The sequence below is a fragment of the Pangasianodon hypophthalmus genome, chromosome 27, assembly GCF_027358585.1.
Source record: "Pangasianodon hypophthalmus isolate fPanHyp1 chromosome 27, fPanHyp1.pri, whole genome shotgun sequence".
Lineage (NCBI taxonomy): Eukaryota > Metazoa > Chordata > Actinopteri > Siluriformes > Pangasiidae > Pangasianodon > Pangasianodon hypophthalmus.
Window position 1 is genome coordinate 13,871,829 of NC_069736.1, and position 22,509 is coordinate 13,894,337.

At 39.3% G+C, this 22,509-nt stretch overlaps 2 protein-coding genes across 3 annotated transcripts; both read left to right on the plus strand.

Annotated features, from left to right (window-relative positions):
* Positions 1–32: 32 nt before the first annotated feature.
* im:7138535 (uncharacterized protein LOC797998 homolog) lies at positions 33–8,171 on the plus strand. Of its 2 annotated transcripts, none has more exons than XM_053230458.1 (8): positions 33–524; positions 1,318–1,424; positions 3,756–3,872; positions 3,985–4,217; positions 4,308–4,388; positions 4,469–4,585; positions 6,119–6,262; positions 6,385–8,171. In XM_053230458.1, the coding sequence occupies exons 2-8, from the start codon at positions 1,388–1,390 to the stop codon at positions 6,547–6,549; spliced, it is 894 nt and encodes a 297-aa protein (XP_053086433.1). In that variant the 5' UTR covers positions 33–524; positions 1,318–1,387; the 3' UTR covers positions 6,550–8,171. The 2 variants fall into 2 exon arrangements, with proteins under 2 accessions (XP_053086433.1, XP_026778206.3); XM_026922405.3 differs by lacking the exon at positions 33–524 and adding an exon at positions 907–1,218.
* Positions 8,172–8,253: 82 nt separating this feature from the next.
* On the plus strand, positions 8,254–22,212 carry LOC113531586 (GAS2-like protein 2A). Its single transcript, XM_026922404.3, has 6 exons — positions 8,254–8,624; positions 12,165–12,382; positions 13,420–13,527; positions 13,724–13,820; positions 15,465–15,669; positions 18,258–22,212. The coding sequence occupies exons 1-6, from the start codon at positions 8,273–8,275 to the stop codon at positions 19,921–19,923; spliced, it is 2,646 nt and encodes an 881-aa protein (XP_026778205.3). The 5' UTR covers positions 8,254–8,272; the 3' UTR covers positions 19,924–22,212.
* Positions 22,213–22,509: the final 297 nt, after the last annotated feature.

The following is a 22,509-nucleotide window of genomic DNA, read 5'->3' on the forward strand; positions in this document are numbered from 1 at the left end:
CACTCACTCACGAGTCCGGCAAAACGCAAACCTGTCACCCTGCAAGCAATAAAACAAAACAAGCGGGACGTTCAGCCATTCATTACCGTCTGTAAACACTGGCCGCATTCCAAATGCCGCCATATTGAAACACAGAGTGCACTGGGTAGCGGGTATAACACAGTTACCTGACGCAGTGTAAAGTACAGCTATATAGTGAACAGGGAGCAATTTGTGGCTAAGCCGTTGCTCTAACAGTCGGCTGTTAGCTAAACAAATGCAGTGGAGTTGCTAAATCTATTTTCACTTCTCTTCTTCTAACTAGCTAGCTAACATGAATATTCAGCAAAAAATATCCATAAATTATTCCTGTGTGCATGCATCATTAAAATATTAGAACAGCCGCTTTAATTTAAGCTCCACTGCGTTAGCTAGACAAACAAGTTAGCCAAAGCTAACGTTAAGCAAAGCTTTGTGCAAACTGCTAAAGTTAATGTCTTGCACAAGATAAAGAATGAGTAAAGCTGATATAAAACGAGCAAAAAGTAAGTTATTTTGTTGGTTAAAAGCTGTAAACATACCTTTTATGTGTGTTTTTTTTCAGTAGCTGCGGTATCCACAAGATGGAGGGTGACCGAAGCCTACAGAACTTCACTACTTCCGGGACTATCCCCAGCAAGCGCGCGTAGCTCTCAATCCAACCTCTGATTGGCTAAACTTCCTGTCAATCTTATAAATCTCTGTTGTCATTGGTTATTTTAATATTTTGAACTCGGTTGGACATGCCCTCTTCTGTCTGACGGCAGAATTTCACTTTCACGTTGTTTAACTTCCTGTTATAAATAAACATTCGGTGGGAAAGATGTAGGCGTAAACATTACAATAATAATAAAAATATTATTAATATTAATAATAGCTGCACTGGGTGGATTTTTTGTGCATTTTGCGGTGCAGGTAATTTCTGTTTGCATGATCTTTGGAATAGAAAAAAATAAAAATAAAAATAATTTCCTGATCATAGAATAAAAGTCACGTTAAAAGTCCAAACCGAATCCAAAGCATGTTGATTAGTTTACCTTAGGCTTGGTAGGCGGCTCGTGTGTTTATAATCTGCTGGAAAGTCTGGATCAGGAAGTAACTCGGACAATTCTGTGGAAATATAATTCAGTTTCCAAGGCTTTTTTTTATTTTGGGAATGGAGCGAGAGTTTGGGACAATAGAGGCTCTTAAAGCCCTTGGGTAAATCATACATATTTACATATCTCCATCCTGCTGTGTTGAACTTGAACAACTTCTGTTAATGTCATGTTTGCCTGAAACTGTGTTACTACGTCACAGATATGACAGTGATCTCTGTAGGACTCGGTGTGAATGTGATGAACTGCCATGTCCACTGCTTTCCTGGCTGATGCTGGAGCTGAGAAAAAACTGTCCAGAACTTGGAGGTATAACTCTTTTTTTTTTTTTTTCCTTCCAAATAAATAATTCCCTAAAAGATCATGCTAGGGGTCTTGCTAAGAGACCTGCACATGGAGAACTAAAAACATAATTCAGGAATGGTACTGATCTCACATCCTTAATCCATATGCAAATAATATATTTACTGTGTTAATATAGTGTCACATAATATAGTGTTAATATACAGTGGATATAAAAAGTCCGCACACCCCTGTTAAAATGCCAGGTTTCTGGTGATGTAAAAAAAAAAAAATGAGACCAAGATAAATCATTTCAGAACTTTTTCCACCTTTAATGTGACCTATAACCTGTACAACTCATCTGAAAAACAAACTGAAATCGTTTAGGGGGGGCGAGTGAAAATAAAAAAAAAAACAAAATAATGTGGTTGCATAAGTGTGCACACCCTCTTATAACTGGGGATGTGGCTGTGTTCAGAATTAAGCAATCACATTCAAACACATGTTAAATAGGAGTCAGTACACACCTGCCATCATTTAAAGTGCCTCTGATTAACCCCAGATAAAGTTCAGCTGTTCTAGTAGGCTTTTCCTGGCATTTTCTTAGTCGCATCTTACAGCAAAAGCCATGGTCCACAGAGAGCTTCCACAGCATCAGAGGAATCTGATTATTAAAAGTTATCAGTCAGGAGAAGGGTACAAAGAAAGGTCAGTACCTGACCTCACTAATGCTCTTGTGAAAAGCTGAATGAACACAAATCCCCACAGCCACACTCCAAAATCTAGTGGAAAGCCTTCCCAGAAGAGTGGAGGTTATTATAAGAGCAAAGCATGGACTTTAGCTGGAATGGGATGTTCAACAAGAACATATGAATGTGATGGTCAGTTGTCCACAAACTTTTGGGCATATACCCTTTACCCCCCATTGAAGTATTTTCTCAGTTTGCTTGTAATACTACAAACCCTGTTCTTGTTCATTCTAGAGATGCTTGGATTAGAATTCACAAAATATTCAAATTATCTCAGAATTTACAGAAGTATTCTTCATTATTGTCTAACCCAGCAATCCGGATTGGAGTACTGGCACCAGCAGGGTATAAGCATAATTGACGACTTGTATGAGGATGGGGTGTTAAGGTCATATGAAAATTTAATTAAATGTTATAATCTTGTAGGAAAAGAAAACTTTTGGAAGTTTCTACAGTTACGTAACTGTGTCTAAAGGTGGCCCTGTGGTCGACAACCCTATCTTAAGATACTTTAAAAAAAACACAAGAATCTCGTAATTCCTCACAATTATATAAAACAGTAAACTCTTTCAGAAGCAGTGAGTTGGGAAATTTTAGGACCATATGGCAGAGGGACACTGGCGAAGAACTTGACCCAGAAAAATGGTCCAGCATCTTGGTGGGGTGTGGTAAATATATAAATGAAGCAAAGGGGAAGTTCACTCAATATAAGATTCTTCATAGATGTTACCACACTCCGGTAAGACTTTACAGGATGAAACTGATGAAAGACAATTTATGTTGGAAATGCCAGTTGGAAAAAGGTACCTTTTTACATTGTATTTGGGAATGTAGTCTTGTTAAACCATTTTGGAAACAAGTTATGGATGTCTTAAGTTGCTGGTATGGCTCCGAAATATCTTTAACCTCTAAATTGTGTTTATTAGGCGACAAGTCTCAAATACCTAATGTTTCAAAACGTGTATTTTCTGTTATTATGGTATGTATTACAATGGCAAGTAGGATTATTTTGAGACACTGGAAGACAGTGAAAGCCCCAGAATTGAAAGAGTGGGCCAGTGCAATGGTAGAAATTGCATCCTATGAATCCATGCTTAATCGAGTAAAGGGTGTTCGAGAGGAGGGGTTGTCTCCATGGGAAGAGTTCTGGACGTATATTACTGTAAGGTCTCAAACTGAATAGACAACTACTTGTGTTCTGCCTTGCATTGTATTTTATAACACAGTCAAAATGTGCCTGTAAGAATCTGTAACCTTGCATAATTATGGTAATGTTGTATTTCTGTTACCTATCAGCCTTCCAAAAAGAAAAGCAATAAAAACTTTAATTAAAAAAAAAAAAAAAAAAAAAAAACTTTTGGGCATATAATGTATAATAATATGCCCATAGGTGTGAAAGAGTGTGTGCATGGTGCCCTGAGATGGCCTGGCATCCCATACAGGGGTGTATTCCCGTCTCACTATCCAGTCTTTAGATACACCAGGATCTAGAATCTGACCACGTGGTTAAAGAAGATGAACGATTGATTGTATTGGTGTATCAAGGTTAGTGTCTTGCATGAACATGCTGGTGGTTCTACACTAACATGTCCTCGCAAATGTTTTACAGGACACAGTGGGACCATACTGGCTGGGGAACTGAAAGAGATCCTGAAAGTCATGTTGTATCCTTATGACCCGTTCAACTCAGAGACTCTGACCCCCACTCATCTCAAAAGAATAACAGGTAACGACCAGATGTATAACCTTCATTTGTTTTGTACATCATACCATTTGTATCTTCAAACCTGAAAATGTAAAGTAGACGAATGTGTTTTGTCTTGATTTTGTGTTTGTAGAGTTCCTGGTGTCCGAGTTACAAGCAGCACGTATGCTGAAGTACAGAGAGTGCAATCCGGAAGATATTCAGCCTCTGAGCGAGACGGGCAAAGAGCAGAGACGGACAGAATCTAACCCAGATACTGAGAATGAGACTCAGTTAGATGACAAAGAGGTAATGAAGGAATTGTCAGGGTTATTTCAGGCCCTGGATATGGATCCAGCCTCGCAGCTCAGTGATGTCTACTCGCAGGTAAGAAGTGGACACACATACAGAGCATACAGCCTTTAAATAAACCAAATGATGAAAGTTCAAGTAATCAATACATCTCCATTTACTCAGGTGGAGGCACGACTAGCGGTGTTCCCAGAGGGTGAAGTGCAAGAGCCGTTGCTAAAGACTAATCTAAATTCTACACAATGGGTACGTATTGTTTAGGCAACATGACCCGATTGCTACGTGACTCTTCTGCTTTTATGGTTTTACAACTTGATTGTTTTCAGAAAGCGCTGAATCAGATTAACCGAACCCTCTGCAAGGACTACGAGTGCCGTCGGGAGATGATGATCAAACGCTTCCACGTCACGCTCCAGTCATTTGCATGGGGAGAGCGAGGAAAGGTAGACTAACAAATAGCCACCTGCTGCTTTTGAATTCACACAAACCTTATTTTGCATTTTTTGTTCTGTCTCGTAGTAATAGTGAATTTGACTTTATACCAAATAAAAGATCATGTCATCTATAAAAAGTGTTCCTCAAGGGTTCTTTGGATGGTTAATAGTTTCCAGCGTTATAGCAGGACTATACTTGGAGTCATTTCTGAAAGAGAAACCCTCAGTTGTAGAGTTCTGTATGGAATTTCAAAGGGCTTCTCCAGAAACCAAACAAAGAATCCTTTAGGTTGCTAAATGGAACCTTCTTCTTTAAGATTGTTCTTGAGGGTTCTGGGTAAAACCTTCAAACTGCCCAAAGAACCCAAGGAAATCTCAGAGTATATGATGATAATGTGCTTGTTGAAGATGCTGTGCTTGGTGACTCCAGTCCTGTACCCAATGGTTCCAAGTAGAAGCCTTTTAAGAACCAAATTAGCATTAACTATCCAAAGAATCCTTAAGGAACCGTTCTTTTTCAAAGAGTATAAAATTATAATTATGTGTATACATTGTCATATCAGTACATCATAGCATTGATATACTATACCATACCAACACTAAAGGTTCTTCAGTTATCCCTCTGGAGGAACCCTAAAAGGTTGTGTGTAGAACCCTGTAACTGATGGTTTCTCTCTCTTTTTTAGGAACTTTAATTATCCAATGAACCCTTCAAGAACCCTATAAGTGTACCAGGTACCAAGTTGGGTTTAAAAGCTAGATTTTGACAGCTTCTAGGTATTAAGAAGAAATTGTTTGGAGTTTGTTCCACATGCTTACCAATTTAATACATTACACTATTAGAAAAATGGGTTCTTCAAGGGTTCTTTAAAAGTTCTTTACAGGTTCATTGGATAAATAAGTAATGAAGCGTTCGTAGCTTCTAGTAAAAAGGTTCCACTTTATCGTTCTACATACAAACTTTAAGAAGGACAACTGAAGAACCTTTAAGGGGTTTAATTTTGTAAGAGTGCATTACTAAGTCATATGATGTTCTACTATCCCCACACCCTTAAAAGGGTTCCTTGATGGTTCTTTAGACTTTAAAAAAAAAGTGTAGAACCATTGTGCAAGAACCCAAGTGTTTTAAAAGTTCATTAGCGTAATGCCATAGAAGAAACATTTTTTTTGGGTTGCCTAAAACCCTTTTTATTTATAGATCCTTAACTGTTTTAAATGTTTTTGTTGGTTCCATTGACAACTAAAACAACTCACCATAAACATGAGGTTATGTAGAAGAATCACTGTGGAGGAAAAGTATTATGGAACAAAGGTTTTAAGGAACCAAAATGGTTCTGCTCATCTTTTATTTTTAAGAGTGAATCTTTCTAAAGAGGTTCTACTTGAAACGTTTTGTGGAAAAAAAAAAACCAAACCAAACCAAATATTATATAGTTCCAGAGTGTCATTGAGTGTCATTAGTACAGCACGTAGAACAGCTTAGACATCGTCACAAAGCAGCTTTATAGAAATTTCCAGGAACGTCTGCTTTTTCCTCTTTAGGAGCGCAGCGCTATGATGTCCACCGCACCCCCGTTTACATCGCCGCTTGAGTCGTCCGTTTCCGTTCCGCTGTTACTAGCAGCTAGAGAGGATCAGTCTTGCATTCTGCCCGTGACTGCAGGACCATCAACAGCCATTCACAAGGTGCTCTACTTACAGTACCCAAATATTTACACGGGTCATTTATTGCTTCACGCTCAGTAGTAGAGCAAACCTTAACTGACTAACTTTTTTTTTCTCCTTTTTTCATTTTTTCCATTGTGAAGGTGCTGATGGGTAGCGTGCCAGATAGAGGAGGTCGACCTGGAGAGATTGAACCTCCTATGCCAATTTTCACTCGACGTAGCGAAGGAGGCGACGGTCAGAAGCGTCAGAAAAATAAATTCAAGAAACGGGAGTACTCTGGGAAAAAGAAAAACAAGAATAGATAGTAGCCTGAATAGATACTCGCATGAACCTGAATGCTAATCTTAATCAGAATAACTTCAGGCTGTTATGTTGCATACAGGGTATAATGTTATGTATATAATATTCTACCTGTTTGATTCTCATTAGCATTAATTATCATCTACAATCATATAGAGGGAGACGTTTGGCTTTAATGATTTAATGACTACATGTGCACTATGGAGATTATAATTTTATATTTTGATGTTATGTTATGTTGGTATACAAATTTAAAGACTACAAATTATGCATGATTATGGTAAAAGCTTGCACTAGTCATCTGCGTTCCTGGTCATTTGGGTGATACCCTTAAGGCTACATCTTTTGTACCTTTAGTATATTGTGTGGATATTTTTGTGTAGTATATTACTCGAAGTTAATTAAAGGTACATGAGAGGTTCTCGAAGTCCAATTTTGTACCTTCAATCATTTTTTTATTCACATATAAAAGATACACACTAAAGGTACAAAAGATGGTATCAGCCTAGTGACAAGCGAAGGTAGAGATTAGTTCTTTTTTTCTGAGAGTGTAATATACAGAAGAGTGAAATCTACAGAAATCTTTGCACATAGATCTATAAACAGATTCGAAGGCAACATATTACATTTAAACATGTGACTGTTTGGACAGTTCACTTCTTTGTAATGCTTTAATTTGAGTTCATTACTGACAGCTTGTCTACACCCCTGGAAGGGATTGAAACTTGAAAATCCTTATTTATTCTTTTACTTAATCATGCTGTGTTGATTCAGCAATAGGCCACTGATAGGTAAGAGTTGATTCAGTTTATTATTTCATTTCAATCTTGCTATGAGAAAGGGGGATAAGCAAGTGGAAACAGACTATAGTAGCAAGTCTTTTTTTTTTTTCCTAGATTTTTTTTTTTGTTTATTTATTTAATTTTTATTATAAGGGCAATGTTTCATTCAGCTGTAGACCTGTTTTATTTCAAGTCCAATATCTAGATTTCTTGCTTTTCTGTTATTAAACATGGTTAAATAGAAGTATCTGTAGTCGTGGTCCTGAGATGGTTAAGGGGAATGTTTCTTTCAGCTGTAAACCTGTTTCATTTCAAGTCCAGTTTCTAAATTTCTTGCTTTTCTTTTGTTAAAGAGGAGTTTCTATAGTGGTGATGGTGCTGAAATGGTTAAGGGGAATGTTTCATTCAGCTGTAAACCTGTCTTATTTGAAGTCAAATATCTAGATTTCTTGCTTTTCTCTTATTAAACCTGGTTAAAGAGGAGTTTCTGTAGTGGTGATGGTGCTGAAATGGTTAAGGGGAATGTTTCTTTCAGCTGTAAACCTGTCTTATTTGAAGTCCAGTTTCTAGATTTCTTGCTTTTCTGTTATTAAACCTGGTTAAAGAGGGATTTCTGTGGTGATGTTGCTGAAATGGTTATGGAGAATGATTCTTTCAGCTGTAAACCTGTTTTATTTGAAGTCCTGTTTCTAGATTTCTTGCTTTTCTGTTGTTAAACCTGGTTAAGGAGGAGTGTCTGTGGTGGTGGTGGTGGTGCTGAAATGGTTAAGGGGAATGTTTGGTCTGGTCACCAAGGGCAACATGGCTAGCTCCAAAATAAAACCAGCAGAAACTTTGCAATCTCACTGGCTACTAGGAGTGTTTGTTTGTTTGTTTGGATTTAATGAGGTTATGAATTATGAATGCGATTTAATTCATTTTTAGACTACAGGCGCATTGTCTTGCCATGTCGGGAATTGAGCACGCGTCGACGCAGAGCATCCGACCTTACAGGTCGTGTGAGGAGTACCTGTACGCGATGAAGGAGGACCTGGCCGAGTGGCTGAACGACCTGTACGGCGTGGACGTGACGGTGAGTAACATGGTGCAGGCGCTGGAGACGGGCGCGCTCCTCTGCACTCACGCCAACAACATGACGCGCGCCGCCGCCGACTTTCAGCTCAAACACAGCCGCGCGCGCGCGCACCTGCCCGCATCCGGGGTGACTTTCACGAGCTCGGCTCAACCCGCAACCTTCCTGGCCCGGGATAACGTGTCCAACTTCATCCACTGGTGTCGGAATGAGATGCACATCAAAGGTAAGGGTGGAAAAGAAAGAGATGGAGAGAGAGAGAGAGAGAGAAAAAAGAAGTTTATGGCTGTCAAAGTTGCATCAGTTAATCAGTTAGAAAAAAATGAGATCAGAAAAGCAGAATTTATTTTCTACTAGTTTTTCTTACATTCAAAGCATTTTTTTTTAAAGGAAAATAGTGCATTATGAGTAGAGTTATTCCATCAACATCCTTTCATGTGTTTATGGCAAGACACTACAGGTGAATTTGAATAGGGTCACTTTTAAAACAGTAGATATCATAATCAGTCTTCACTAGTTGCTTTTGTATATTTATTTATGCAAATTTATTTGTGCATAAATTTGAATATTTCATAAAAGTGAAAAAAAAAAACCCTAGTCTTTTAATGTTGCTAGAATTAAGAGTTCACTGTGAAAGTGCTTTGCAAGGCAAAGAAATAACAATAAATATATAAATACATAGTAAATAAATATACATACATACACGTACACACATACATCGATCAGCCATAACATTAAAACCACCCGCCTAATATTGTGTAGGTCCCCCTTGTGCCACCAAAACAGCTCTGACCTGTCGAGGCATGGACTCCACGAGATCTCTGAAGGTGTGCTGTGGTTAGCAGCAGATCCGTTAAGTGTTGTAAGTTGTGAGGTGGGGCCTCCATGGATCGGACTTGATGGCCAGCACATCCCACAGATGCTTAACTGGATTGAGATCTGGAGAATTTGGAGGCCAAGTCAACACCTTGAACTCTTTGTCATTTTCCTCAAACCATTCCTGAAAAATATTTGCAGTGTGGCAAGTCGTGTTATCGTTCTGAAAGAGGCCACTGCCATTAGGCAACAATATGTAGGTAAGTGGTACGTGTAAAAGTAACATCCACATGAATGCCTGGACCCAAGGTTTCCCAGCAGAATATTGCCCAGAACATCACACTGCCTCCACTGGTGTGCCTTCTTCCCATAGTGCATCCTGATGCCATCTCTCCCCAGGTAAATGACACACACGCACCTGACCTTCCACCTGACATAAAAGAAAATGTGATTCATCAGACCAGGCCACCTTCTTCCATTGCTCCATGGTCCAGTTCTGATGCTCATGTACCCATTTTGGTGGTGGACAGAGCTTTTGGTGGTGGACAGAGGTCAGCATGGGCACTCTGACAGGTCTGTGGCTACACAGCCCCATACGCAGCAAGCTGCGATGCACTGTGTGTTCTGACACCTTTCTATCATAGCCAGCTTTAACTTTTCAGCAATCTGTGCTACAGTAGCTCTTCTGTGGGATCAAACCAGACGGGCTAGCCTTCACTCCCCATGCACATCAGTGAGCCTTGGGCGCCCACGACCCTGTCGCTAGCTCACCGGTTGTCCTTCTGTGGACCACTTTTAGTAGGTGCTAACCATTGCATACCGGGAACACCCCACAAGACCTGCAGTTTTGGAGATCCTCTGACCCAGTCGTCTAGCCATCACAATTTGGCCCTTGTCAAAGTCGCTTAGATCCTTACGCTTGCCCATTTTTCCTGCTTCCAGCACATCAACTTCAAGAACTGACTGTTCACTTGTTGCCTAATATATCCCACCCTTTTACATGAATTAGCAGGTGTACAGGTGTTCCTAATGAAGTGGCCATGAGTGTATATCAGTAAACAAGCTCTTCAGATATATATGACATGGAGTGATTGTGAAGTGGGTGAGTTTAATGCCTTTATCAAAGGAGCTTCCATTTCAGATAATATGGTGGTTGTGTGTGGACAAAAACAGTAAAATAAGCAGAAAAATTTTACAGTTATGTTACTACAGTTTAAGAGAAGACATGTTATAGATGCAAAAACCTGAAATATGATTGACATGACCAAAATTGTCATTTGTGCCTGTAGTATCTTGCCTTAAAGAGAACCACTGTGTTATCTCACTGCTGTTCATATGTTTGTCTTCTGTTTGTGATGTAACAAAATTATTAAAATTTCAGTAGTAGACCATTTTAACATAAAAGGCACCAAACATGGTAGCTTTGTGTATTACCTATACTGTCTTTCACTTCATTCCTTTTATATCACTTACTTCCTTACTTCCAGTTTCCCTCAGACATCACTGAAATAGCCTACTGCTATCTAGCTAGCTGCACTATATGGCCAAAAGTTGCAGACACCTGACCTAACATTCATACGGCATGTGCTTGTTGAACATCCCATTCCAGATTTAGTCCCAATTTGCTATTATCCTCCACTCCCACTCCTCTGGGAAGGCTTTCCACTACAGGCTTTCCACTACTTGGAGCATGGCTGTGGGGATTTGGCCACAAGAACATGAACCACAAGTGAGTTCAGGTACTGATGTTGGGTGAGGAGGCCTGGGGGGCAGTCACCATTCCAGTTCATCCCAGAGGTGTTCAGTAGGGTTGGGGTCAGGGATCTGTACAGGCCACTCGAGTTCTTCCACTCCAACCTTGGTAAAACATGTCTTCATGTGATAATGATAATGTGCACATTATCATAATTTATTATTAGAAATTACTCAGTTGTACCACAAGAGGGCGACATTAGCTCGAATTGTGGAGCACAAGGTTGTTCTGTACTTCGTTAGAAACTGATCCTCTATCAAATTAATCTGTTATCGGTATTTTTTGTTGTCGTTGAAACATGAGCTCAATTCACCACCAAAGCTTTGTAGTTAGGTTGGGGGTTCGAATCCCGCCTCTGCCCTGTGTCCATGGAGCTTGCATGTTCTCCCTGTGCCTTGGGGGTTTCCTCCGGGTACTCTGGTTTCCTCCCTAGTCCAAAGACATGCGCTGTAGGCCGATTGGCATTTTCAAATTGTCTGTAGTGTGTGAATGTGTGTGTGATTGTGTCCTGCGATGGGTTGGCACCCCTTCCAGGGTGTCCCCCACCTTGTGCTCGAAGTTCCTTGGGATAGGCTCCAGGCTCCCCACGACCTTGTGTAGGACATCTATAGGTAGGTCCTCGACTAAAATTTGTTTGAGGCTGTGTTGTTATTAATATTGTCCTATTGTTATGAGCCTCTGCTTGTTATTTTTGTAAAGGCACCTCTCCTGGACATCGACCTTACTAAAAACATCTAATTCTGACCCTATTTAACACACCTGTCCTGAATAATATGTGTTGTTTTTATCCCCAGAGGGCCTTTACCAGTGTAATTATGTGTTTATTTGGGTTTTTTTTTTAGATTTTGGGTGATGTTTAGTGCACTAGGAAGTTAGACCTCCAGGGCTGGTGAATGTTACTGTAGATTAGATGTTCTTAATTTAGTCTTCCCTAATTTAGTCCAATTCATGTGAAATTCTATTATTATCTAGTCCATTCTTTTATTATGCAATGGGAAAACGTCTTGTTTCCAGAACCACAGAAGACAATATGGACACAATGTTCAGACCAAACAAACAAAAAAATCCCAGCTACTGAAACCCCTGTACCAAATGTGATCCATCTGGAATCCCTGTAGGCTGATAAAACTGCTTTAGACTGTAGAACTATGCTCTCTCAGCATCTTCACAACATTACTGTCCTCCCTCCTCCTGCAGACGTTCTGATGTTTGAGACAGACGACCTTGTCCTGCGAAAGAATGAGAAAAACGTGGTGCTCTGCCTACTCGAGGTGGCTCGACGGGCCTCTCGCTTCGGCATGGTCGCGCCTGTCCTTATTCAGCTGGAGGAGGAGATTGAAGAGGAGATTCGCGAGGAGACAGTGGAGCCTGCGGTCCAGAGACGCTTGATAAACACTGAGAACCTGGATGAGATGGTGATTGACCTGTGATCTGCTCCACGGATTAAATTAAATTCCTTCAGCTTAGAACAGCAGTCACCTAGTAAAATCTGTTCTTACAAAGTTATTTTTTAACTCTAATTCAAATAAGCAGTCTTTTTTTGAGTTTTGAGTTGAGGTGAATTTAGCATGTAGGTACATTTCCAGGTGGAGTGTTGGTGACCAATGACTTTATAGATGTACCATAGATATAAGGTATGTTGTACACTAAATGACCATTATTTCATTAGCTACAAAAGGGATTCACCTGACAAACATATTAATACTGATGACGATGTACATATTCATTGATATGATGTGTATAATGGCAGGACAGCTCACCTGTAGGTTTGATATTTGTCTCGTAATGTTGTGAGCTTGCCCTTCAGACAAATCCTACATGACAGTCAGTATTTATTTATTTATTCTTCCCATTTTTCTCCCCAATTTGGTCATCGTTCTATTTAAGTTAACCCAGCGGCCACCAGTTTACTTGGATGAGGCAACAGTTTCTACATCCTTGCAGGAAGGAGTAGGTGGTGTTCTTGCCCTTTTCCCAGATACAACCTACATTTACATATCATTTAAGTAATGAAGTGAATTAATGGCTGGAATATAAGACACAGAGGAAGACACAGAAATTACATTCAGTCCTTTGCACTGCCACAGACACTATTATACATGGTTGGCTGGCTTATAAAATATGTACACTGGCAGGGATGACGCATAACCTTGTCCTAACCTCAATCAGAAACATCAATTTCTCTAGAGGCAGGTTTACATTCTGTCAGTGAAGATCGATAGTCAAGCAAAGCAGGACGGACCTCCTGTTAAGAGGACCATGATTTGTAGGATCACTTGCCTTTGACTTACTGGATCCTGTTCACACCTTTATGATTTATTGAACTGGAAAAAAGGCTAAGGCAAGCTGTAGTGAATTGAGCAAGTGGGATATTGTAAAAGAGACTGATTGAAACTCTCTCTCTCTCTCTCTCTGTCTCTGTGTGTGTGTTTGTTTTCACCTATGTGTACAGGTTCAATATCTGATAAGTCGCTGCACTTGTCCCAGTCAGTTCCCCATGGTGAAGATCTCAGAGGGCAAATACAGAGTCGGAGACTCTAACACCATCATATTTGTGCGAGTAAATAAACCTGAGTGTCTTCTCTTCCCCTTTCTCCCTACATCTTCCTCTCTCATCAATAACCGTACCTTTTTCTGCTCTGCTGTGTCACAGTCTAACAAATGATAGGAGATGAAGCTCTTACACACTCTTGACAGTCCTTCATGGTCAGCTTACGGCATATGGTTTCTATTAAACAATGTGTGTGTGTGTGTAGATCTTAAGGAATCATGTGATGGTGAGAGTGGGTGGAGGATGGGACACCCTGGAGCACTATCTGGACAAACATGACCCCTGCCGCTGCACATCTCTCTGTGAGTGTATGCACACACACATTTTCAACTACCAGCATTCCAAAAGATATTACGTAATTTATGCATTTTTAAACAGCCAGCTTATGCCATGTTTGATATTTCAGCTTGATACTCTTAAATATTATGTGGTAGTTTATTTATGAATGAAGAAAATATTTCCATTTCCATTTTTGGTTATTTTATGCCCCCAAATAAAGGTCAGACAGCCACTGAACACAGATGCATTTCATCTATGCAAGCACATGTAATTGCTTCTCTGAAAATGCTTAAAGCGTAAACATGTTTGTTTTTCATAAACCGTGGGCACGAAAAAAACTGAGCCACTGTGTATGATTACAGTTCACCCCCCTCTCCGCTTTTTCATCTGTCATCAATCCTCTGTTAATGTATTTAATATTTCTCTTGTAATAATGAAACATTGTGAGCTTGCCCTTTTTCAAGAATAGCAACTAGGTGTGAAAATAGCACAGCATTTTTGTACCTGCCCCATAAAACCTTTCCACCATGATAATGGCACTGACTCTGTAATAGGTACCTGTACTGATACTGGTAATTAGGGCCTGTATTGGTATTGGGAACAGAATATACCGATACCATAATTGAAGCTAGCAATATGTCTGCAGCAAGGACTTCAATACCCCAATTTAATTAAGCATTTAAAGATAAAACATGCCAAAGAACACAGCTATTTCAGTCAAACGAGAGCAAAAAAGCAAGGTAAAGGTCAGCAACAGTTGTTTCATAAGCGCAATTCCCACATGACAGTACCAATGCGAAGTGCAGCCTCTCTTACTGGAGATGAACAGGAACAGAATGCTGACAGAGACAGCAGAAAAATATTGCTTTTTCTTACGAAGAACCATAAATTAGGGTTTAAACGAGCATAAGTTAATCAACCAGTAAAAAGTAATGAATTCAAGCCGAATGCCATTTACTTGTAGTGCAAAGCACTGCCTTTACAAAAATAAAAAAGCTGAATGGTGTAGTTATCAGGATTTTTAGCACCTATAATGTCAGAAAGAATTAGGATTGGTATCAGCACTCTTGCTGCGCATCCCGATTATGCCTAGCTGAAACATCCTTAAAGATACAGAGAGGCAGAAACATTACCATAGCCAGCATTAGTACCTAGCAGTGTTTTTGTTTAATCAGAATTTAGGAGAAGAAAAATTCTGTTCATCCAAGTTTCTTTTACAGTCTTCCATTTTGCGTAGCTGTGTCACTAAATTTGGCCGAGATAATCATCAACTGGTATTATGTTTGCAAATTACATGGCGCGAACTATAAAGGGAGGAATAATAGGGGGCCGAGAATAGAACCTGGTGGGACACCATATTGCACTTTTTACTCTCTGGATAATCTCCATTATGTGAGTGGAGTCTGCTGAGATAATAACAGGATATATCTGATTGCATTCATGCTACATGAAATCTAAGCATGCTGTGGTAGCTTGCTGTCATTCGAGAATATAAATAGCATGTGTCTTTTAGTTATCAAAGAAGCTCTTAACCATAGAAACAAAGCCCTTGTTAAACTTGCACTTCATTTTAGCGCTTTAGGAATTACATAACCCAAGGTCCTGGTGAGCTCAGATGAGCATCCCTTTCGCTCATTCGATTTCTGTTTCTCTCACTCTGTTGCTAGCCCATAAACTGGCGCAACGCCCTGCTACTCCAGTCCACGAGATCAAAGCCAGGCAATGCGGGCCTGATGGCCAGGCTACGTCTCAAATCTCTTTGGTGCTGAGCCGAGCCCAGTCCCCCATCGACCCTGTAATCTGGACCCCTTCTTCTCCCACTAGAATCCAGAGATCAGAGCCGGGGCTCAGGAATTGCCCATCTCCTACTAAGTAAGTGGAAAAAAATACACATTTTCACCTTATTGAATTACTATGGTATCATAAATAAAATATATATTAACAAAATATTCATCGCTTGCTGCTGCTCACTAAGCAGTTGGTGCTTGAAGTATAGACATTTGGAAGGAAATTTATTTTGATTGGGTCTTGAAATTGATTTATTTAAATTTTTTTTAAATAATTATGGTCTTAATGGCTTACAGTCTTCCAGGGTTAAATGCATTATTTATTTAAGTAAATGTACTATGATTTAATTATACTCAAACAAGTCAAACTCAATGCCAAAGGCATCAACAAAGATGCCTCCGCCACCAACAAGTCTAGTGCTTCTTGTGTCCAAATCACTGTGGATGGATGGACAGATCAATGGCAAAAATGGCAGCCAAAAGCCAAAAGTAGACTCTGAGTTCCTGAACATGAACGCATAAGTATCATCTGTGTATGACAAACAGGAAGGAAGCTACTGAAGAAAACCTATTTTAGACATTTGACATTGTTGTGACCATGATCCTGTTTGTGAAATCTAATCAGTTCATCTGCTGGTTACAATACAATGATAATTCCATATAAATCCTACAAATATTCAGCCACTCGTTCTTAAGATATCACGTTAACGAGTATCTCAGACGGACGGACGGACTGACCGATGGACAAACCACCCCAAAAGTAATGCCTCCTTCACAAAAAGTATTTTTACAGTGAACCATGTACTCAAGTACTGTAACCAGAGTAAATGGAGTTTATTTTCCACCCATGCATGTCAGTGCCTTTCAAGGGGGCCAAGGAACACAGCAAAAAGTAATCAATCACTGAATGTCACTGAATGCCACAGACATTACATACAGTATGAGCCCACTGTAATTAACTACTAATTGTAATTACTGTTAATTAGAATCTGAAAGGGCTCATGGCAGGTTAAAGAGCATCTTCAGATAGATGTAGTTGTATATGATGAATCTCATTGGTATCTCTGGCTTCTGGGTAAACTTGCATGTTCCAGCTAGAAAGGGTTTTAAAGCTTAATATTAGAGCAAGGGGTTTAGTCTAATAGTCTAACTCTAGTTTAGTCTAAACTCTAATACATTCTGATATGGTATTGATTCTATAAAACATACACAGGGATTTGTACGGCAGACACTCAACATAAGTGGATTGAAATAAATGTGTGTAATTGTTGATAGGATGACATCAACAGTACAAGACATCATCGTCTGATTAAAAAAAAAAATTAACTGCTGTAGTGTAAGAGGAATTAAACATTTTGACAAATGCTGGTATTGAAAAATAATTATTTTCCTATAACAGCAAGCTCCATCATGTTTTATTCCTTACATATGCCATAGTCATAATTTGGAAGGCTTTTGGTCATTTTTATAAATTTCAGCTCTGGATGTCAGGGTGACAGAAATCCATTTAGGTCTGTAGTCTTGGCCCTTATTAATCAGACGGCAAATAGCCGTACTGCTCAGAAATGTGTGTGTGTGTGTGTGTCAGAAAGTAATGCAGACAATTCTAAGCAGCTGTGGGGGAGACATTATTTATCACTGCTTTGAATTGCAGTTCATCTGTTCTTCGTCATGTGTAGTCGTCCATCACTTCATCATTCATTCCGAATCAAATTCCCATCGCATCACAATTATCTCTCAGCAACACTGCAGCATGAAGAGCACAAACAATGGCAGCACAAAATTACATGGGTAATGGTTTTAAATCATTGTTATTGCACCAGTCCCATTGTGTCATACAAATTTAATGAGTCTAACGTCTAAATGTTGGGCTATTTAATTACTGCAATAAACTAAAATGAGCTTCTGCTTCACCACTTTAACATTCAGGTTCAAGTAGTTTTTTTCTTAGGCTAGTTTATACAGTACTGTTGCCTTATCTGACAGAGAGTATAAATCAAATTCAAGCTCTAAATTCATTCAGACACATTATAGATTAGAGATTTGAGTGTGGAGGCACTTATACATATTTATGGGACCTTTTATACAAAACAATGACAACTGGTGTTTATAAATCAACAACCTTTCAGATAAGCATAAAATCATATTTGATTTCTGTGTGCTAAAAGAAAACTTTCAAGGCATTTAGAGTTCATTTTAATAACCATTATAAAATGCATTTAAAAGGAATGACTGAAAGGAAAAAAAAATCAGTTTAGCATAAATGCCTTTTGTATATGACTTATACAGTACAGACTCTGGATTAAGACCCTTTAAGGGTTTGTCCCTTCAGCTTGTGCGATTGTCATGTAGCAGGTATCTGTGGACTAATATTGGAAATCTGTCATGGCAAACAGTCCTGAATTCCTATGCCATGATTTTAAAAATGTTAAGGGTTTGATAATGCTTACCCTGTTCTGACATTTAAAGTCTTAAATTGTTTCCACTTTATCTGAATTACCTTGATGTAATGAAATATGCTTCAACTTGAGTGCTGCTATCTTCTAACAGAGGTACTGAGTCACATGCTAATATACACGGCTCTAAATAACTATAAATATACTGTAAGGAAATAATATTACCATATAATTGAGACATTCATAAGCTCATCTGACTTCGTGGATCTTCTTTCAGACTAAGGGTCCCTTGCCGACAGACCTACTCTGATACGAAGGAAGTTCTGAAGTCCACTAGCAGAACAGGCAGAGAAGCCAGTAGGGTGTCTCCATCTGCACGTGTAACCAGCAGTCTTCCACGGCCAACTCGCCCGCCCACCCCACCACAACCAGAAACTCAGCGTCCCAGTACACCCTTGGTCTTGCAGAAGGTCTACAGCCAGACCTTTCCTCCACCCCAGGAAGGGCCAGATAACAGGCTTGGGCACAATTGGACTAAATCGCAGATTGTATCAAAGCTGAGACAAAATGCCACAACTGGGCCAAAGAACAACCAGGATTTTCAAAGCGTTCCAGAGAAGCCAGGGGTTTCAGTGTCATCTCGGCCTTTCCAGTGTGTTACACCAGTTCAAGGTCTTGCAAGCAACAACAACAGCCAGCAAGACTCTCAAGACAATGGGAATTCCAGAAAAAGACCCGGGTTCATTCGGACATTTTCTCCTACAAAAGGGCTAATGGGTGTCATATCAGGGGATGGACATAATAGGCTCCTTGTGTCGAATGGAAAAGGCCAGTCATCAGGCAATTTATCCCAACCTACCAGACTTCAAGGAAATGAGAATAACCGACAAAGATCTTCTTCACATGGTGACAGAAAGCACCACTTGGATATTCCAAAGCACACTGTACTAAATTCTGTCATCAACATAAGCAAATCAGACTTCAACAGCACTATGGGAGAGCCATCTCACCCTGTTTCTGTTGTGAATGCAGAAAGAAGCTATCTCTTCACTCCTCCTCCAATCAGTCCTGCTCAGGAGGCCATCCTGTACCAGAGCCTTGAGGAGGAGATCCTGTTTAATCTACAGCAGCTTGGCATGGACTCTGATGGTGGTGACTCAGAGAGTGAGCAGGACAGTAGTCAGCCTGACACCCCAATTAAATCTCCAGAGATCTCACACGAGATGAGGAAACCTTCTATCCACAACACATCCCCTGGTGCATCCTATTCATCCTCTAGACAAAATACTGCAAGGGATGCTAGTTTTGAAGCTGTCCTTGGTGAGCTTTCAAACGGGAGGAGATCACTTGAGAAAGTATCTGTTGAAAGTTGGGTGAACAATTTCTCCAGAGATCACAGAGGCAAGAAGCACGAAAGTCAGACTAACACAGATACAAGACACCTGAATGTTTTCAAACCCTCTATGGCCAGTTCCTGGTCTTCCCTAGGCTCGAGTATGGATTCAAAAGATTCTGTTGAACCATCCAAGAATGCTGAAGCCAACAACTCTGGGACTGGCAATAAGGAGAAGCCATGGGCCCCTTCCTCATATCAGAAGAGGTCCTTGAAAAAGCCAGAAAGAGTGCCTTCTATCTATAAGTTGAAATTGAGACCTTGTGTCCGCCCCAGACGGGACCACAGACCTGATAAGACACCTACAAAGATTCCCAAACCAATTTGCTATAGAAGAAGTCCAAGTCCAGGAGACACCACTCAGAACAATATGTCAGTGCAAAGCATTGTTATATCTGATACTCAGAAAGGACTCAATGTTTCTCGTAGAGCTTCCACCAAAAGACGCTTGAGGAAAACCTCTCAAACTACATCCAAATTCAGTGCCACAAAGTGCAGAGGAGGAGACCAGGAGATGATGGCTAATCAGGAGCTTGAATTCTGGGTTTAATGTTTTTTTTTTTTTTTTTTTTTTTTAAACTTATATTTTTGCTCTCAGTTATAATTTGTGCCATGTTTTGTATCTCAGACATTAGTAGGCGTAAATGCATTTAGTTATGGGCTAAGTAACCAGTTCAGTAACCACTTCATCTTTGTCAGGGTCACAGTGGATCTAGAGCCTACCCTCTACATGGGATGCCAGAACTTGAACTTGATTGAACTCAAGACTCTAGAGCTGTGAGGCAACAATACTGATAGATTGTTAGACTGATAGCCCTGATGGAGTTATATTTTTACATTTGCTTAATCGACTGATGCTTTTATCCAAAATGACTTACAGCTGAAACAGAATACAGTTTAGCAGTTTGAGAGTTAAGGGCTTTGCTCAAGGACCCAAACATGGCAGCTTGGCTATGCAGGAATTTGAACACACAACCTTCCAATCAGTAGCCCAAAGCCTTAACCACTGATCAACCACTTGCCAAGGGGGAAATTCAGCGTGGCCAAATCATGACGAAAGAGAATTTTTTTTTTTTTTTTTTTTTATGAACTACAAATTTGCTTAGAATAGTTTCTGGACTGTGCTTAGATATACACATGCTGACATGCTTTGACTTTATCAAATAAGCACTTTTTTCCAGGCAGCTGGGAGGCTTGCGGAAATAGAAAAATACACACTGTATTATTGTTCACAGTCAGGTGCTTCACAGCTGAGCCTTGTTCTCTCAAAATACATAAGATGAGAAAGCACCTGCAGACAATAATCAAATGTTAAATTAGTACAATCTATATTAGTCCCATCTAATCACCCATAAGTGATGTGTATATACAGGCTGCTTTTGTTTATCCAGAAATGATTAAGAATAGGGAGATAAAGTGCCTAACATATTATTTGAACACTAAAGCATTCCCACTGAGGTTATTCTTAGCTGTGTTTTCCCTATAACAGTTTTGCAAGTCACCTTGCTGCCTTGTTTTTGCCAGTGCAGCCTTTATAAATAAACCCTAGTGTAAGTCTGGCGCTATTTATAGCCTCCTTGAAACTGCAGTCTATCACACCAGAGCAGCTGCACCCGGTGCATCTCTTCTTCCCTCTCTCCTCTCTCATTCTCTCTCCTCCTTGGAGAGGACCACTTCAGACCTCTCATGATTATCTGTAGGCATAGAAATTGGTCTGATGTGGCTAGAGAAAGCAGGTCAATATCATTCAGCGTTTTTTTTTTTTTTTTTTTTTTTTCCAGAACTAATAGTCAGCATTTAGAGCTAAATAGATAAATACAAATTAAAATCCTCCTCCATGTTATGTTTTTAAAATAGAAGCCATTTTCTAAAATGGAAAATGTTTAATTGTTGTGACCACTGTACTAGAAATAACTCTTTCTGTGGTTACATTATAAAAAAAAAAAAGTGATCTGATACCAGCAAGACGATTTATTATCAATTTTAGTGCAACAAGTACATCCTGACTTTCAGTTGTTTACGGAGCAATTGTATTTGATTTATGCAATATCAGATACCTTTATTTTTATCAAGACTTGTTTCTTCCCAAGATTTAACATACAATTATAATTTATCAGGGGTGATTTTCTAGAGATATTAAGGATAATGCATGATAAATTATTAGGGATTGTTGATTAAAAATATTTTAAAATAGAAGACCAGGTTTACATTTACAAAAAAGGTACTAAATTATACCATTTCTCTACACCTTCTGTATCTTTAGTATGTGTATATATATATTTTTTTATCTAGACAGGTGCACATAGTGTAGTGTACCGTTAAATCTTTTACTCTAAAAGGTCATTTTACAGTCCAATTATGTACGTTAAATCTTTTTAATGGCACAATATTATCCACATTTCCCATTGAAAGATACATATTAAAGCTACAAAAGATAAGGGCACCTCCCCAGTGACAGGGAAAGATACACTTTAGTACCTTTTTTTTCTTCGAGCATGGCCCATAAATATTTATCTTGACATTTTACCATATATGAGACAAAATGTACTTACTGTCAGCAGTGTACAGTGAGTCAGTGCTGTGAAAATAAATTCATATGCATATAAACCTTCTTCACTATTTAAAAAAAGGTTTCTTTAAATAAAATCCATATTTTTATTTTTATTCAAGTTTCAGTTCCTGGGGCACTGTTTTGAACTAGATACAGAATTAAAATTCAGAATGTTGTATAAAAGATTTTTTTTAGGACATGAGGACTATCAAAGGTGACGGGGGCGTAATAGCAAATTTTATGGTAGAACATTTCTTGGCAATCTTGTGCTGTCCTTCAGGATGAAAAATGAGGTCAAGTTGAAATTGAGCTTCATATTATAGAAGAATAAAATTTGAACCCCTTTGTTTGCTTAGGTCTTGGTGAACTATATCATATACTTCACTGACCCATTTCCTGCTCTAACACTTCATTTGAGAGTGAAATTAGGACATATTGCATGCCATGTCGTACAACACGATACTTCTGAATTGCACCTGAACGAGCTAGACAGGTAAGTCCTAACATGGAAGTATCCACTGGGTGTACACATATGTTTATTTGTGCTCTTGTGTTATTCACCTGTGTGTGTGGTACAGCCACACT